At 36.7% G+C, this 19799-nt stretch overlaps 3 protein-coding genes across 3 annotated transcripts; 2 read left to right on the top strand and 1 right to left on the bottom strand.

The window, feature by feature from the left end:
• Positions 1 to 5455: 5455 nt before the first annotated feature.
• On the top strand, positions 5456 to 6478 carry LOC120217560 (PRA1 family protein B1-like). The gene has a single exon (XM_039214646.1). It carries the CDS (start codon positions 5589 to 5591, stop codon positions 6243 to 6245), a length of 657 nt encoding a protein of 218 aa, XP_039070577.1. The 5' UTR covers positions 5456 to 5588; the 3' UTR covers positions 6246 to 6478.
• A 6059-nt stretch (positions 6479 to 12537) lies between these two features.
• On the top strand, positions 12538 to 15122 carry LOC120217559 (probable leucine-rich repeat receptor-like protein kinase IMK3). The gene is made up of 2 exons (XM_039214645.1): positions 12538 to 14316; positions 14388 to 15122. The coding sequence occupies exons 1-2, from the start codon at positions 12573 to 12575 to the stop codon at positions 15008 to 15010; spliced, it is 2367 nt and encodes a 788-aa protein (XP_039070576.1). The 5' UTR covers positions 12538 to 12572; the 3' UTR covers positions 15011 to 15122.
• Positions 15123 to 15687: 565 nt separating this feature from the next.
• LOC120217557 (laccase-12-like) lies at positions 15688 to 18058 on the bottom strand. Its single transcript, XM_039214644.1, has 6 exons — positions 17930 to 18058; positions 17685 to 17836; positions 17344 to 17588; positions 17118 to 17246; positions 16059 to 17018; positions 15688 to 15972 (listed from the first exon to the last, which is right to left on the bottom strand). Exons 1-6 carry the CDS (start codon positions 18029 to 18031, stop codon positions 15842 to 15844), a joined length of 1719 nt encoding a protein of 572 aa, XP_039070575.1. The 5' UTR covers positions 18032 to 18058; the 3' UTR covers positions 15688 to 15841.
• Positions 18059 to 19799: the final 1741 nt, after the last annotated feature.

The raw sequence follows: 19799 nt of genomic DNA, 5'->3' as shown, positions 1-19799 counted from the left end.
ATACATCATTTTCACGCAGCTCACTTCTGAGATTAACCTGCATAAACCAAACATTTGCTCAAACAACACTTTCTACACATCTAAAACCTACAAACAGCAAATTATTGAATTCTAGGTACTTAACCAAACATTTTCAAACCACAAGCCTATAAACATACCAATTGTTTATGGACATTTTTATAACGCGGATGCAGGTAGGCAGCGTCTCGTATATATCGATCTAGCCATATAATGTCGAAACCACAAGCCTACTGCAGCTCTATCTATATCGGTGGGAGGTAGATACTTTATACTTCCTGTGATCAAACGGTCCAACGCCAAGCATACGAGAGGACCACAATCGCCTCTGGGTCCTTTCGTTTGTTGTGGTGCGGTCTCGTCTCTGCTAACTGTAATATTGAGCTTTTTTGGCTTCTTGTTTCCAGAACGAGTCCAATAATTTATCGCATCCAAGTATTTAGCCAAATAAGAGCTCCATCCCTTAATAATATCTCTTAAATCAGCCAATGATATGTAATTTATCATGCTGTCATATACTATTGCCTTAAGGGATGGGATCTGAAGCTCGACGAGAAGCCAATGGTTACGTTCCAAAACATGGATAAACACCTGCAATCATAAGTAATAATTCATTCATTTGCGCACTTATTTATGAATACCTTTAAACTCAATCTAAAATAAACACTAACCTTATCGACCTCCCACCATGCAGGATAAAGTTTAGCTTGTCCATTGCCCAACGCAAATGATTCATCTCGTTGATTCTTCAAGTGAACTGCGTTAAAAGCCGTCGGCATTATTGTATACCGTGTATTTCTTTTATTTTCCTTAAGTTTCCTAATTATTAGTAGACGTGACACCCATGCATCGATATGCTGTTTTACAAAAAAATACATATATTAGTGAATTACATTAATTTTTAAACAAATTAATCAAATGAAAATATAAGAAAAATATAAGACTTACCCCTCCATCGAAATAGCCACTGTCTTCGACCCCTAATAATACGCCCCACCAAGACCGATCAAGCAAGAAATAGATATCATCATTGAGCTTGCATATGTCAGTGAAACACCCCTGGCTTCGCTTGTGTAGATAAAAATCAACTGCGGTCTTAGCCCAAAGGGTGTTATCCAGAATTGTGTCCGGTAGTTGTTTCCTCTCCTCTTCAGATACCGGTATGGTACTGGCCGGTAACTCATACGAGAGCCAACTTGAATCCATCATGTCCGGCACGTCAGAGGGTTTCTCAAGAATCCTACATATGACGCCATGTGAATCGGGCTCTTGAATGGTGGGAGGGACCTCTTCAACGATGACAGTGGCCTCTTGAACGGTGGGAGGGGACTCTCGAGGAATGATAGGGGCCTCTTCAACGATAGGAGTGGACTCTTGAGGGATGATAGGCGAGTCGAGCTTCTTCTTGCGGTGTCTTCGCACTATTGGGGTATACGGAGACTTAATAGCACGTGCACGCCGTCTGATGCGTGAACTCTGTCGTGCAAGAAAAACCCGACGTAAAGCATCCACCTTATCGGTCCGCTAAATAAAAATACAAATATCAGTAAATAAACATACATGATATTTAAACAGTGAAAACAAAGATAAATATATTTCAAACTTTCAACCAAAAGACAAAACAAAGACAAATACTAACTTCACAGTGTTAAAGTAAAAAGTTTAGCAGTTTTGGCAGCAACCGAATAAATTTACTAAGCAATCTAAGTGAAATGGTTAATTTAAGTGAAATTACGAGTAAATTTATCATCAAGTTAAATATGGAAAATCTTAAACTTACCTCGTTGCGTAGAGTATGAACCTCATTCTGCAACGATACTACCATCTCACGTAGACCGGCAACCTCACCACGTAAAGTAGACACCTCCACACGCCATGCACCATTGTTATCGCGTAGAGTACCGATCTCCTCACGCAAGGCATTGACCTCATCACGTAACTCCCTTGACTCATCCCGTGGAGGTGGAGAACAGGGAGATAGAAGTCGTGGCATCTTTGTCGGTCGCCTATCATGAGGTGATGGTGGAGAAGAGACTCGATGATGTGACGGGATAGGTGATGGCTCTCGTTGTAGAGGTGTATAGTCGGGTCGATCAGGTGATGGCTCTGGGTGAGGTGATGGCTCTCGAAGTGGAGGAAGTGGAGGCTGCTCATCATTCGTTCCATCAAAAAAACGCTGACTAGCTTGCCACCAATCTGTGGCAAGCTCAGCCTCCGTGGGTGTCAGTCTCATTAATGGAGTGTTGGCCTCCTAATAATATAAAAACTAAAACAAAGTTAAACGTCTACTATTAATAACTTGTTTATATATGATAGTATTTGTGTTACCTTACATTATTTATTGTCGCATATGGTATTAAGTCTTCCCAATCCAACATACGTTTCCTCTTCCAGGAAATAGCCCTAGGAATATCATCTGAGGATTTTAATGCATATGTCCGCATGCTGGGGAAAGCCTCGAATATCCAAATCTACAAACAATATAATAACAAACATTAGTAATTGTTAAATAATTAATTATAATTTTGAAAACATTATATAGAAATTCTTACCTTAAAGGCCCAAACAAAGCCTGACAAAGTGTATTTCGACCCATCGCCCCGCAAACTTTTGCGGTCATCAAAGGCAGACGACAACTTAGTCCAGGTAGCTTTCCATATATACGAACCCCACGGAAACAGATTCCATGCATTTAGGTCCTCTACCAATAATATTAGCTCCTGAGGAATAGGTTGTCTGGCCTCTCTACCTAGAAAGCCGGCATACAAAAGTAGTAGAAGGCATACTCGGACAACATCGACGTCATTCATCCGAGTAAAACCATCTTTCTTATTAAACAATTTCTTCATGTCGTCGACGTGTAAGTTCGGCTTCTCTATTGACTCATCAGGAAAAACCCTGGATAACCATAATGGGTGGGTGATATGACGAGTGTACCGGCCTACATCATCGTGTCCGAATCGTAGACCAGTGATTAAGCAGAACTCCTTCCGCCCAAAACAAGTATACGCCGGTGGAAAATGAAACCATATCTCTTCCTCACCACGTTGTATACTGTCGGGTAGATCGCTAGTCATGGTCTGAAGCCACAAATGGGTCAAACTAGCATCTCCACCCGGATGCTGTACTCTCAGCCATGGCCCGAAGCAGGTTTCTTCAAACAATTTTCTTTGTGCAGGTGAAAGCTTCGAAGCAATTGTAGTGGCTAGGCTAACTTTATTCCTTAATGTCAATAAAGCCGAAAAAAATTTCTACAAAAAAACAATAAACATACCAAGTTAGATATACCAAAAATTACACTGTCAAGATATACCAAAAACAAAACAATAAACATAAATAGTAGTTTATTCTTGAAACTAAAATTTGCAACACTGTTTCTGTCTTTTGGTTGAAATGAAAATCGCAACGAGATAATGAGAATCGCAACGCGGAAATGACTATCGCAACGAGAGAATCGCAACGCGAAATGACTATCGCGACCAGACAATCGCAACGCGAAATGAAAATCGCAACCGCGAAATGAAAATCGCAACGCGAAATGAAAATCGCAACGCGAAATGAAAATCGCAACGCGAAATGAAAATCGCAATGCGATTTTGGTTTCGCGTTGCGATTTTTATTTCTCGTTGCGATAGTCATTTCCGCGTTGCGATTCTCATTCTCGAAACTATTCTTCTTCTGCATTACTTCAACCAAAAGACAAAGCAAAGACAAATACTAACTTCACAGGCTAAACAGTTTAGCAGTATTGGCAGCAATCGAATGAATTTAATAAGAAATCTAAGTGAAATGGTTAATCTATTATTGAAATTACCAGTAAACTTATCATCAATCTCAATATGAAAAACCTAAAATAATGCAAAAATTTCAAAATAAAAATAAAAAAAAAACTAACCCTCGGAGGTTGATTTTCCATTTCTGAATGATTGTGAGGGATTTTTGACTGTGAATGGTTGTGAGGGATTTCGCCGGCGATGGGGACGGAAATCTTCGGAGATGGGGACGGATTTCGCCGTAGAGAGTGAGAGATGAAGATAGGACTGAGTGTTGTGTTTTTGGGTTTGAGGTTATGAGTTGCGATTACTGTGGACGGTTCATTTTCCGATTTATTAAGAAAAAATACGTGTTTGGAATTTGAAAAAAAAAATACGCGTTAATACGAATGGCGCTAAGTAAATCGCGTTGCGAAAGTCAGTATCGTGTTGCGAAAGTAAGTATCTCGTTGCGATTTTTTATTATCGCATTGCGATAGTCAGTGTCGCATTGCGATTTTCCCAATTCGCATTGCGAATTTCCCAATTCGCGTTGCGATTTACTTATTCGCATTGCGAATTGGGAAAATCGCAACGATACTGTAGACCATCGCAACGCGATTTTCAACTATCGCATTGCGAAAATGTAACGCGAATTTGCGATAATGGAGATCGCGTTGCGAATTAGCGATCGCATTGCGATTTTGTTGGTCATTTTGGCAAATCCGGAAAAAGTTGGTTAAAATCGTTATGAGATTTTTGGTCACTGAGGTTATTTTCTCTAAAAATTAAATTACTCAAAATAAAAATAAGACCATTTACATAAACAGTGTAGGACTAATTTCGTTTTTATGCCAATAAAATTCATATGTACTCACCTTATGTTTCTATGCTCACCGATCACCGTCACATCGATCAATTTCTCTAGCACGATGACCCTATAATTGAATTGAATAACTAATCCCTACAAGCGAATTTTTTTTAAACAATGCAGTGAGATTTTTTTTTATTTTTTAAAATAACGTTGTTTTTAGATTATTTATTCAAATAATGTGAATGTTACAATAAGAATCAGAGTCGTATTCCTGCAATTCATAGAAATCGCATTGCACTCTCTGCGATTCATGGTTTTGCATTACAAATTTATGGAAGTCGCATTGTGCTTCAGCTTGTCAAATTCCAATATTTTAATATATTTACCAAATATCTAACATAATATATGAATATATTTGACCTAGAAAGAATGATAAAGGTTTTCCCCCAAAATGATTAAGTTGGGGGAGACGCATTGCAATCATGATGTCTCCCCTATTTAAGTTTGAAGGTCGTATGATAATTGATGTATCTTCCGTAATTACTATAACAAATATCCCATTCAAACATATAATTTCAGAATTGTATTATTTTATGAATTTTTTTCATTCAAATTATTAAAAAGTATTTCCCCCTACAAGCCGGTGATAATTAAGTGAAAAAAGCAGCTTCCCATAGGAGTAAAATAATAACTAAAATTTTATTTATTTTAATATTTTCAATATATTTTAAAAAATCATTATAAATTTTCCTATATATAATTTTAAAAATATTATTTAAAAAAATTGATTGAAAAATGCAAAGAAAAGAAACCGAGTCTGCAAACGAGCTCTCTTGGAAATTCTTACCGGCATTTGAACGAAACAAATAGCCAATCTACCGTAGAATCGATCGTAAAAATAGACGAACAGCGTTAACCGCTTTCACAAACACTCAGAACGCCATTGCTAGCAAACACAGCAGAACCCCACGCGCCACCTTTACCATCTATCTCACTCGCTACCCATGGCGTCCCCCGCGACCATTCCGATGACAACCTCCCAATCTACGCCGGGTACTGGCGCCCAATCGCAGGCCCCGATAGCCACGCCTGCGTTTCGCGCATTCCTGTCGCGCCTTTCCTCATCGATCCGTCAGGGTCTCTCCCAACGCCGTCCATGGTACGAACTCATCGATCGGTCTGCCATGGGCCGTCCCGATAATCTAACCGACGCCTATTCCCGGATCCGCAAAAACCTCGCTTACTTCAAAGTCAATTACATAACTCTACTCGTGGTGGTGCTCGCTTTCTCTATCCTATCGCATCCCCTCTCTCTCCTCGTCCTCCTCGGCCTCCTTGCCGCTTGGGTCTTCCTATACCTCTTCCGACCGTCGGATCAGCCTGTCGTGTTCTTCGGCCGTACGTTCTCCGATCGCGAGACGCTTGGCGCTTTGGTGGTGTTGACCGTCTTCGTCGTCTTCTTGACCAGCGTTGGATCGCTCTTGATCTCTGCGCTCTTGGTCGGTGTCGCCATCGTTTGTTTACACGGTGCTTTTAGGGTTCCAGAAGACTTATTCTTGGACGATCAGGAGCCTGCGAACTCAGGATTCCTCTCATTCCTTGGCGGCGCCGCCTCCTCTGCTGCTGCTGCGGCAGCCCCTGCAGTTGCCTCACGCGTGTGAACAACAGGTCTTTCAAGCATGACATGCTTATGATTTTTTACTGCCAACCCTTGTGATAAATGGAATAGGATTTACTCTTTAGAATATTCAATTGTTGCTCTATATGTCCTTTTTATGTAGATTTGAATCTGAACTTGGATTAAGAGTTAGATCTTATGGTGTTTTGATTTGGATTCTGTATTAATTTCCTTCAGAATTTTTATTTTGATGAGATTTTGTTTTAAGTCGCTTACTACATATAATTGTCGAGGCTTTATGCTCTGCTGTTTTCAGGTCTGTGATAGGAATTTAGGAGGTTTTGGATGGAATTTCTGGTCAAATGATTTTAGGCATATTTGGGTCTTCATTTTTCTTGAAGTACATATGTTCTTGACTTTGTCCAATGAATCTTCAGACATGGGTCCGAGGAGATAACCCTTCAAGTATATGGGAAAGTTTATGAAATATTGAACGTACCCATGTAGGATGCACTTATACTCTGCATTCATGCTCAAAGTGTGAGTAACATAGGTGGGGGTTCCCAATTGAGAGGAGGTCCAATTCGGTGCTTTTGTGTATGTTTAATTTGGTTGATTTGCTTTGGTGTAAGATTCGAGCTGGTTAGCTGGTTTGTCCTGTACTGCTGCTCTGGTTTCTGCTTACAGATTCAATTGTGCATGTACTAGTTTACAAGAATGTCAGGCATCAATAGCTTGGGTGGTCAACATATTCAATGACTACTGACTAGATGATTCTATATGGATGATTCAATTATTGCGGTCTGACTGTCATATGATGAAGAGTCCTGGATCCTATGGGATTTCTCATCACCAATCATTATAATTGAGCTTGGACAGTGATAATTTTGAATTCGAGTTTGATTCCAAATTTATGGTTCGGTTCTTGGCTCGAGCTTGATCTGGTTGGCTCTTACGAGTCATAGTTGGGAGGTTAACATTACGCATGTGTATAGAGAAGGTAATAAACTGTTGATGATATGATTAAATTAATTTAGATTTTGTTCTTTTGATTATTAAGTTTTTCATGGTATATGTAGGGATGGCAATGGGTGACCGAGAAAAATACATTCTTCACCTTGATTTGATTAAACCGGAGAAACATATTTCCTCCATTTGAACTCAACTTGATCTTATATAAATATAAAAGAAATTATTTTTATTTAACAAAATATGGACATAATTAAAAATGATAGAAATAGAAAAAGAGGAAGAGCATAGTCGTGTGATGTCGTTTTCTAGACCGTACAAGAATCGGCTTCAAAACTCAAACATCATCCAACGGGTCTTAGGGATCATCTCAAAGACGCCATAAAACCATTAATTTATCAATTTCACACTTTTTTACATAAATATTTCAATATCTTATCTTAACCTCCTATCAACCAAAAGCCACTTCCTCGAAATCCTCACCAACCTTATCATTATCAAATTTTGATTTTTACTTACGATTCAAACAGTTTTTTCAATTTTCAATTTTATTATGGCAGTGATTATTAATCTCTTCTTAAAAAGATATATGGTTAAGTAAAAAAATACAATCATTTTCGAATTTTGTTTCTTTTTAATGTGGAATTGATTTACTTTATCACTGTGAAGCAATCCTCTCCATTTTGGAGCACTCAATTGATTTAAAGATTTTGATGCTAAAAGTGGGAAAATTCTACTGTACGGTACCTTTAATATAAGGTTAAGGTAAGGAGTTACTGATTTTGTTATTATTTTTTTAACAAAACTAGTAAAAATTACCTAAAATATTATTATTTCTACCTAAAACATTAATAATTTTTAACATTTCTGGTAAAGTTCCTAATAATAATAAAATCGGTAGAAAAAATAACAAAACCGGTAGCGTTTTACCGGATATGTTAACAAAACCGGTAAAGCGTACAATAATAACAAAATCGGTGAAAATAATAATGTTTTTTATAATCTTTTACCGGTTTTGTTAAAAAAATAATAACAAAATCGATAACGCATTATCTTAGCCTTATATTATAGGTGTCGCACGTGATACTTTTCCCTAAGAGTCCGTTTGGATCAAGGAATTTAACATTTCCAGCATGCATATTTGTTTCCTGATGAAGGATACCTATGTTTTGTTGGGAAATGATTCCCAAGTGAGAGTAATATTATAATACCAACATAATATTTTGGTGTTTTATACCTGGGATGTTATTCTCATATGTGTGTTAGGTTTTATTTTATTCCCGTCCTAAGGCTAAAATACCCCTCTTTTCCAACTTGCCTCTGCGCGATATTTTCTTCATCCCGTGCTGCGAAAAAATCATCGTTTCCCATCTCCCTTTTAGGTATTTGCTTGTGGCGTTGATATTTTCAACATTTAAAGAGATACGTTGAATGACACAATTTAAGAGGAATCCATGCAGTTACTTTTGTAGTAGATGTTAATGAATTGCTATGGTTTGATCTCGGTGTAAGGCTCGAGCGGCGTATATCTGAACTGAGAAATGAGTTGGCCGAGTGGGTTTTGGAGAAAGAGGAAGATGGTCGTGAAAGTTGCTTCATTTTCAATGCTTTTAGCAACACTGGCTGGTTGATGTAAGTTTAATGAATTTGAGTTTTTTTTTTTCGTTTTCAAATTTTGATCGTTGAAAGTAAATTTGGGTGTTTTTTGTTTTTGGGCAGATATGGTTCACTTCTTGATAGTTTTCTGGGAAGAGATGGATTGAGAGAGAAAATAAAAGGGGGGGTTATTGACTCAGGAGCAGACCCTTTTAATCCTAAGGTTTTGTTTTTTGTATGTTGATTCTTTGAGTTCTAATTATGATGCTTTGATGATAATTATAGTTTTTTCCTTGTGAATTTCAGTTTTGATCTTTATATCAAATTATGAATTTCAGATAAGTAACATGCAATGGAATTAATAAGATCCAAGCTTTGGGTTTTTAACTTGAGTTCTTTAGCTGATTTTACTGAAGATTTGGTCTTAAATGGCGTACAATGAAACTACTATGATTCAAGCTTATGCAAATTCAAATTGATGGACTGTGATTCATCTTGCCTTTATCCAAGAGAATGAGAATGAATCCAGATTCTAGTTGTGAACATTAGGAAATTTCTGCGTGTGGTAGCTCTATCAAATTAACATCCATGTATTGTGCTTTGTTTACTCAATTGTAAATCTAGATTTATGTACTACTAGCCGTATAAAAGACACTGAAATGCTTATGTCCGTCCTCGGGATGTTTGAATAATAAGCTTTCAACATTTTTATATCTCTACTTATTCCAAGTTTGTTTAGAGCTCTATCATACTATTTTGCTTTTCGCTAGCTCTATCGGTATCATTGAATGGAAGCTTCATTGATGGTTTATCATCCGGAGGGAAGAAAATGGATCTCATCTTATCCTAGAACACTTGCAATATTTAAGCTTGATTGTCGTTTTTGTTTTCAAAAATTTGGGAAATCATACATAACATCTCTAGCATTAAAACAAAAAACATAATTAAAATTCTTTGATCTTGTTTGCTGGTGTATAAGATCGTAGGTTCATTGTTCCAGCTTTGAACTTTGTAATTTCATTTGGATGAATTATATACTTGTTCTGGAAACTGGAAATACTGATGAGTCGCGTATTCTTTTCATTGCAGGTCTGGGCAGCCGGTTTAACTGCTGTTATACTGAAGAAACAGAGCTATTTAGTAAGTGGATTAGGAAGTGCAGTAACTGATTCGAAATTACAGAAAGAGGAACCTAGGATGATCGAAGCTGTGGTGCTATCTACCCTGGAAAAGTTCTTTGCTTCCATTCTAAATATGCCCGATGTGAACCGGTAGGTTTTCCCTTAAGCCATGTATTGGTTGTCTTACATTGTTAAATGGCCATAAATATGCTTTCATGCCAACATGCCATACAATGTAAACTCTACAACTATGATCAGATCTTGTGGTTGTGACAAATAACATATTGATACGAACCGGATATAAGAAAGTATATTTACTCATTTGCATAACTCGTGTTACTAGCCGAGTAAAATTGCCACAGTTTCTAATATTCAATATGAATTTCTTGCTAGCAGGTTCGTGTTCAACATTTATAAAGATGAAGGCAGGCCTGAGAATAAACAGACAATTTATCAAATTCCTCTTTTGGTCCCTAAGGTGATTACAGTACAAAATGTTGATATTGTTTGATCGTCTGTTATATCTCTGTTTGACCCTTGATCTTTTCAGGTGTCACAACAAAGAAATGGTAAAGAATGTGTGAACTTTGTTCTCTATTTCATAAAGTCATTTGTCGAATGCGCCCCGGAGAACTTTAGCATTGAAGGCTACCCTTTGTACATTCCTCGTTTAGTTTAAAAAGTGTATTGTTTTCAATTGTGGTTATAAGTATGATAATGAGGTACGAATTGGCTATTTTACTTTGCAGATGAAAAAGGATTGGTTCAGTGCTGAAGAAGTGGAACGCTTTTGTGAGAGGCTCGATTCTCCGGCATGTGATTTTCATTAACTTTAGAAATGACATTTTTTATGAGCCTTTTTTTATGTGACCGATTAGCTTAGATGTGAGTGTAGATTAGCATCTATGAACTCTTTGTACGAATCTAGTTTCATTTATGAAGCATATTTTTTCAAATGTGGATTATAAGTACTAATTGTCCATTTTACATTGCTGATGAAAAAGAACTGGTTCAATGCTGAAGCAGTGGAACGCTTTTGCAAGAGGCTTGATTCCTCATCAAGTGATTTACGTTAGTTTTATGTTTACAATATTGAGATTATATTTCTTGATGAACCTTTATTTATGTGATTGATTATAGCTTAAATGTGGATGTAGATCAACATATATTGATGAAAGAAATTAACGGCCTAGTATGTTCAAAGTTTGGCCTCTGTTGGGTTTTGTATGTTCAGAGAGAAATTACAGATTGGGAAACATGAATTATTGGGTTGCTTGCTTTTCGTAATCAAGAGTTAAGTACAAATCAGATTAGGACTGAGTATTAATAATTTTATTAAAATATTAGCAAAGATAATGATGAATGACGATGAAATATAAAATTATAGACAATATGATTTTTAGTGTTATATTTTCTTACTTATTTGAATTATGTTTTTGTAATATAAATTCATGAGATAAATAATAATGATAAAGTATGCAGAATTAAGTATAAATATAAAAGATAAATAAATCATTGTATATAGAAGATATAATAAATATTATATATTAGATAACAAAATTAATTTACATCTTTTTATTATTATGAATATCTATGAAGAATTTCCATAATGTAAACATTTAGTTAAATGTTGATGTAAAATTTTAATATATTTTTATATAAATTATGTAAAATTTAATATTAATTAAAATTAAAATAATACATTATATATTTAAATACTCAAGTAATATATTATCAACAAATAGAATTTTTATGTAAATAATTTTTATTTAAATATTTAGAATTTCACTTGTTAAAAAAATAAATATAGAACAAGGATAATTTGGTAAAATATACATTCCAATAATCTTTTATTCCTTCATTCAAATACTGTAATCTTACATTTATGCCAAACCAACCAAACACAGTAATGTAACATTCTCAGTAATCCTATTCCCTGATAATCTTTTATTCCCACTAGTAATCTTACATTCCGTGAACCAAAGGCACCCTAAAACTGAAATGAGGTTACTGATAAGATTCAAACTTTTAAGTGTCATTAATATAAGCAGCTGAACTAACCACAAGGACTAACCTTTGTCAATTGTAAACGCCATACAAACATATCAAGATTAAAATTTAAAAAATTATAAAATGATCATTAAATTATTATAAAATAGTTATTATACATTTAAAATAATGATAAATCTTGATAAGTTTATAAATTTTAATAATTATTTTTTAACTTTTAAAATTTCAATATTTAAAGTACTATTTGAGTATAATTTAGAAATATGATTCAAGAAACTATATTTAATACATGCTGAATCACAGCACTATTATAATCCTCTGCAGGTATCTCTTGGGTAGGTCCCATTTCAAAAAAGATAGCCGTTATAAGAGGAGCGCCAACAGCAATAAAAACACCCCATGGTTAGCACCAACAAAAAAAAAAAAACTAGCCGTTAGTCTAAGAGCCTCTGCTCCCTTATTGCATCTTGTTCACCAGACATTTGTCTGTTGTTTTCTTTTGTCCCAATACCGAAAGATTCTCTCTTTCAGATATCTTCACGTGGTGCTTCCCCAGTAAAACCCCATCTCTGTTAAACTTCATTTGATGATTTCAAACTTCACTTAAAATCCTCCCTTCTTCTTCTTCTTCTTCTTCTTCTTCTGTTTTTGTTAAGCTCCTTGCCACTCATTTAATGGCAATACAGGAACAAAAGGACAGACCAAAGGGTATTTCTCTTCTTACCCACATTTTGTTTATTCTTCACCTGCTTATTGTTTGCTTCTTCATCGAGCCGGTTTCAAGTGATCAAGGTTGGGACGGTGTTGTTGTCATAGCAGCTGATTTCCAAGCACTTCAAGCTTTCAAGCAAGAGCTAATTGATTCCAAAGGGTTCTTGAAAAGCTGGAATGATTCCGGCTATGGCGCTTGTTCCGGCGGTTGGGTTGGGATCAAGTGTGCAAAGGGTCAAGTCATTGTTATTCAACTTCCATGGAAAGGATTTGGTGGAAGAATCACTGAGAAAATCGGTCAGCTTCAAGCTCTTCGTAAGCTTAGCCTCCACGATAATCTCATCCAAGGCTCCATCCCTCGAGCATTAGGCATTCTTCCTGATCTTAGAGGTGTTCAACTCTTCAACAATCGGCTTTCGGGTTCGATCCCTGCTACATTAGGCTCATCCCTTTTTCTTCAAACTCTTGACCTTAGCAACAATTCACTCACCGGTGTAATCCCTGAGAGTCTTGCAAATTCTACTAAGCTTTATAGGCTCAATTTGAGCTTCAATTCGTTTTCGGGTTCAGTCCCGATTAGTTTCACTCGTTCGAGTTCTCTTATTTTCCTTGACCTCCAATACAACAACCTTTCTGGTCCAATCCCAGATTCTTGGGGTCACCAGAAGCTTTCCAGGCTTAGAAATTTAGACCTTTCTTATAATGCAATCAATGGAAGCTTGCCTGTTAGTCTCTCCAATCTTTCTTCTCTTGTTGTTTTAAACCTCGAAAGCAATGGCCTTGAAGACCAAATCCCAGAATCCATTGTCAATTTACATAACCTTTCAGTTCTTGTTCTGAAGAGAAACAAATTGAGAGGTCCAATTCCAGCATCTGTTGGGAACATTTCCAGTTTGACTAAACTTGATTTGTCTGAGAATAAGTTCATTGGTGAAATCCCATTTTCTCTTGCAAATCTCAAAGGTCTTAATTCTTTCAATGTCTCGTATAACAACTTATCTGGTCCTGTTCCAGCTCCACTGTCCCAAAAGTTCAATGGAAGCTCTTTTGTGGGGAATATTGAGTTATGTGGGTATAGTAGATCACCTCCATGCCCTTCTCCAGCACCTTTACAAAATCTACCTTCTTCGCCGTCTGCGAAACCCAGACATAAGAACAAAAAACTGAGCACCAAAGATATAATCCTGATTGCTGCTGGTGCACTTCTCATAATTCTTCTTGTTCTTTGTTTGATTTTGTTGTGTTGCTTGATTAGAAGAAGGGATGCATCGAAAGAAAAGGATGGTCGAACAACGACCCGAGCTGCTTCTGCTTCGGCTGCAGCGGCAAGAGTTGAGAAGGGGACTCCGCCTTCAGCTGGTGAAGTCGAAGCAGGAGGAGAAACTGGTGGGAAACTAGTTCATTTTGATGGTCCCATGGTGTTTGCTGCTGATGATCTTCTATGTGCCACTGCTGAGATTATGGGGAAAAGTACTTATGGGACTGTTTACAAGGCCACATTAGAGGATGGGAACCAGGTAGCAGTGAAGAGATTAAGAGAAAAGATTACCAAAGGCCAAAAGGAATTTGAAAGCGAGGTCAATCTACTAGGCCGAGTCCGGCACCCGAATCTTCTTGCATTGAGAGCTTATTACTTGGGACCTAAGGGAGAAAAGCTTCTTGTTTTCGATTACATGCCTAAAGGCAGTCTTGCAACATTCCTTCATGGTAAGTAAAATTCAAACTATTTAGACTAGTTAAAAGCTAATTATGTGTTCTAACATGGATTCTTGTGGCAGCTCGAGGGCCTGAGACCCCGGTTGATTGGCTGACAAGGATGAGAATAGCAAAGGGTGTTACAAGAGGGCTGGTGTACCTTCACACTCAAGAAAACATCATACATGGGAACCTTACATCAAGCAATGTCTTACTGGATGAGGATACAAATGCTAAAATAGCTGATTTCGGACTTTCTCGTCTAATGACAGCTGCGGCAAACGCAAATGTGATTGCAACCGCGGGAGCATTAGGTTACCGAGCACCGGAGCTTTCCAAGCTTAAGAAAGCCAACACAAAAACCGATGCCTATAGCCTTGGAGTTATCATCTTGGAACTCCTAACAGGGAAATCCCCTGGAGAGGCAATGAATGGAGTGGATTTGCCACAATGGGTTGCCTCCATAGTCAAAGAAGAGTGGACGAACGAAGTGTTTGATCTCGAGTTAATGAGGGATGCATCTTCCATTGGTGATGAGTTACTCAACACTTTGAAACTGGGTTTACATTGTGTCGATCCATCGCCATCGGCAAGACCCGAATTTCAACAGGTTCTCCAACAGCTAGAAGAGATTAGACCAGACACACCTGCTAGTTCTGTACCTTCTGGTGATGATGGAGCTGGTGTTCCTTCAACAAGCGAGTGACAAACAAGGGTTCATGTATTAGGCATTAGAGAGAGTATTTTTTATTCTTTTATTCTTACAAGAATATCTTTAGCTATTAATTTTGTGTGCCAATCCATGAGTCTTTCCATTCCCTGGAAAGACTAGGTCATTAGAAGTTGTCTGCAATTGATTCAGTAGAGAAAAGATTGTTTTTCAATTCAAATCGTTGGCCTCTTTGAAAGCATACATACATACATACATACATACATACATACATACATACATACATACATACATACATACATACATACATACATACATACATACATACATACATACATACATACATACATACATACATACATACATACATACATACATACATACATACATACATACATACATACGTACGTACGTACGTACGTACGTACATACATACATACATACATACATACATACATACATACATACATACATACATACATACATACATACATACATACATACATACATACATACATACATACATACATACATACATACATACATACATACATACATACATGCATGCATGCATACATACATACATACTTCTACAACAATGTAGCAGCGAATCCTATTTATTTCTGTTATGAAAAGAATACAACTGTTGTACGGAAACAGAGAGAAGAATACAACTATTTTTTAATGTTTTTTGTAATGAAAAGAATACAACTATAGAAAGAACAATGGAACAGAGGCAACTAGTTTCCCTAATGCAGAGAAAAATGACAAAAATATTAATAAAAAGAAATTGTAATAACCCTTCTTGTTGGTCTTATGATCATCACTAATTATAGTGTTTTTGGTGATGATGATGATAATTTGTCTCTAACAAATAGGCAAATCTGAAGGCGGTGGCTGTATGCTTTGTAATTCTCCAACTCCATTTTCAACAAGGAATGCCATTGCCAAACCCCAATTGATATGAACATCCAGGTGACAGTGCATTAGCCACACTCCTGTTATTACCATAACAGTTTCAATAAATGAAAACATGAAATGAATGATTCCATTAAAGAAAGACTAATTGAAATGATGTTCTTACCTGGATTATCAGCGACGAATCTAATGACTGCCCATCCATTCACCGGCACTCCAACCGTGTTCCTCAAAGGTGGATCAACAAGATTGAATTTAGAAGTATCTTTTTTAGGATTGAAGTTCCCGAAACCTTGTGCAATGATATAGAAATCGTATCCATGAAGATGGATCGGGTGATTCTCTGGTGTCACAATGCTTGTGTCTTGAATCACAATTTGTACCCTTGAACCATACTTCAGTTTGTACAACTTGGTTCCCGGAACAGGTTGAAAGAGCGATCGGCTCACGTTTCCGGTGTAATCGAATTTTAATGGAGGGGTTCCTGGGAAGTCTGTAGTGAAAACCCCTGGAATTCCTTGTTGGTGAGCTTGTAACAAAGAGAAGTTCCGTGGGAGCACAAATGAGACATTGTTCATGCTAGCTGTGAAACGTGTACCATTTGGTCCTTGGCAACGACTCTTGGGGAAATTCACTGGGCAGTTGTTGAGTCCAAGACCAACTGTGAAGAACAAGCTTTTGTCGATGTCAGTCGGGACTTCAGCCTTTTCTCGACTTCTAAAGCTTTGGCTGAAGGTTGTCACAGTGTTGGTATCATTGTAGGCCGGTAAAGAAGGCATGATTGGATTGGCTGCCTTGCATTTTTTGGTATTGCAGGAAGCCGATTTGTATTCAAGAATGGCGGTGGTGGTCGTGTTGCCGAATGGTGCATTTTGCGCACTTTGATAGGCTCGAGCTGCCATGTAATACCGAGATGGTTTCTGATCACCTCGGATAAGAACATCAGTGGTCTGGCCAGGGCCTAACATGAGGACAGAAGTGGTAAAGGGCTTGGTATAAGAAGCATCAGCACCAATAACAGTGAACTTATGGTTGGCTACTTTGAAGAAAAGAGGTTGGTTCAAGGCAGCATTGATGACTCGGAGGAGATTGGTCTCGCCGGAGTCGATGAGCACTATTGTAGTCTCTGCAAAAATATACGGAATTCAAGTTCGAATTTCAGTTATTATGGTTATGATCTTGAAAAAACCGGGGCACCGAATGAAAAAAAGGGACCAAAAATTACCTTTGCTGGAGCATTTGTAAAGATCCCCAGGTTGACCATTGATGGTATATGCATCTGAGACATTTGGAGCTGCCCCTGTCCTTGTTGCTTCTCTCACAACATCAATGGGGTTAGCATCCCACCATTCACCTGATCATAATCATCAAAACAACATTACATTTCATTTTGATCATCACAGTTACACTCATAGTCTAAAAGGAGTTGCAGATGCTAAGATGCCTTTTACCGAGAAGGATTGGTGTTTCGCGTTTCGGCTTAGGTAAAGGGTAGGATTCACCGTATCTGGGACGGATGATGAGAGCCCCATAAACGGTGGCTCTAAGCCATGAGCTGTGAGCATGCCACCACAATGTTCCCTCTTGGCCTTGAACCGTAAACCTGTATGTGTAACTTCTTCCTGGTCTAATCGGACACTGAGTCACAAATTCCGGTCCATCCGCCCATCCGCTTCTCATTTGCCGAACACCGTGCCTACATGTCAAATGTGCAAATGACCATATGTTAAAGAAAGTAATAACTGGAAGGATGATGACATGCATGAACGAAAGTGCAAAATTTTAGAATTACCAGTGGATGGTGACATTATACTTGGCTTTGTTGACAACAAGAACTTCAAGGGTGTCGCCATTGTTGATCTCCAAGGTTGGTCCAGGAAACATTCCATTGACAGTGATGGTGTTGTGAGTCTTGCACAGCCTCTTCACTTTCGCTGCTTCAATCTGTTTCATTCAGATCACCAACATCAACTCTTTGATCTAAATCAAATCAAAACAATGAAGAAATTAAGATCAAGAGAAAGAACGAAGACGTACAACAAATTTATGTCTATGAACATCAGCACTTGCAGACAACGCAGAACAAATGACAATGAAAACACCAAGGCAAATGAAGGAAAATGTCTTGAAGATCTCCATTTAATCAAAGCTTAGATAGCGAAAAGCTTTTCCTTTGGTAGTTTGAGGACTGATTTGAGATAAGAGAAAAGGGTATTTATAGGAAAGAGATATAGTTCAATCAGCTAGCTAGGCTGTTAAGCTACTACAGTCAAGTATTAGAAAGTAGGGATTTTTGAGACAATCAATTAGTTTAGGTCAAAAGTGTAGTTTTATTGGTTGGCAAAATAAAGAGAATTTGATTGTGTTCAACAGCATATGTATTAACGACACGTCTGGTGGAGACTTCAAGCAGCCATAGGTTGAAATTAGTTAGATTGTCATAAAACAGATGAGAGAAGATCTATGTAGGAAAATGTCTTTATATGCATGCTTGATCAACTACAAAAGATCATATATACTTGTTGCAGAATTGTATTAAGCGTAGCTTTTTAGTGTGTATTTAATACGGATACGTGTAGTGTTTTTCAGATTGTTCGTATTCGAATGATCTAACTTTCAATATTTATGTTCCTCGAGTATTGAAACAAGATTTTTTTTCTTTTAGATAATTTTATGCTACGGATAATGATGAGTAATCTATCGTGAAATGAAACATGAGAATGAATAAATAAGAGATTAAAAGACTTAAAATAAAAGAACTTACACGTGCCGCAACAAATATAAATATATATAGCTGTGCTAACATAAAATCATAGATAATAGACTTGTACCTTATCGTGAACTTAATGGATTTAATTCAAGAACCTTCGTATCATCGCATACCTTCATTTTCCTCTTAATTTATTTTTTATTAAATAAATCATACCATAATTTATTTGAATAAGGTCAAAAGAAATCAAGATCATAATTTTTAACATTTTGATTATTCAAATTATTTAATATGATAATGGTATAAGTAGAAATGATAATTTTCTCTCATAATATATTTCGATCCTCGAAATCGTTTATGTTTTTAGACTATTGTTATTGTTTTTGTTTTAGGTAACCCAATAAAATACTCCCCCAAGTTGTAATGAAAACAATCATAGAGTTGTGTCTGAAATAGACATTGGTTAGTTATTCATAAGCACCTACCAATACTGGAAGCTGTCACTGTCATAATAATGTAAGAACAAATATAGCTGATAATATACACATTACAAAGGCCAGATCCAAGTTTTAGGTGACGATGGTTAGTCTCTTTTAATACAAGCATTCATCTCTAAAAATAACAAACTAATAGATTTAATCGAGATTCGAAAAATAATAAATTTATTTATTTTAGTAGGAAATAAAACAAAATCTGAGCTTTTAAACTGTGTTACTATAATAAGTATAATGTTAAATATAATTTAATATATAGGAGATATATGAAGAGAAAGGGGATGGAAAAGGATTAGATAGGTGAACAATATTGGAGGAACAAAGAGTTGGTCAAGTTTGTTGCAGACTTGTCAATCTTAGCTGGTCATTTTCAGTGGTAGCAATAGGTAGTTGTAACTTTTTTTGGTATAATCTTAAATTTTGTCCTTAATATTTAATTGAATAGTCACTTTGGATCTTACTCTTTTTATAAATCACTTTAATCCTCCAAATTTTATTTTAATAATTTATTTTTATAAAAATTATTAATTAACTAATGATCAAGTTGTCTTATGTAGCTAAGCATATATGTCATATGACACATCGACACTTGAGTAGATATGATAATGCCATATAGATATACCACATTAGCGATAAATATTAACAGTTAATTAATTAACAATTCTTTTTCGAAGAATCATTATTGTGATGCTTCATTTCTTTT

The sequence above is a fragment of the Hibiscus syriacus genome, unplaced genomic scaffold (genome assembly GCF_006381635.1).
Source record: "Hibiscus syriacus cultivar Baekdansim isolate YM2019G1 unplaced genomic scaffold, ASM638163v2 tig00110187_pilon, whole genome shotgun sequence".
Taxonomy (NCBI): domain Eukaryota; kingdom Viridiplantae; phylum Streptophyta; class Magnoliopsida; order Malvales; family Malvaceae; genus Hibiscus; species Hibiscus syriacus.
This window is presented reverse-complemented; position numbering and strand designations above follow the sequence as displayed.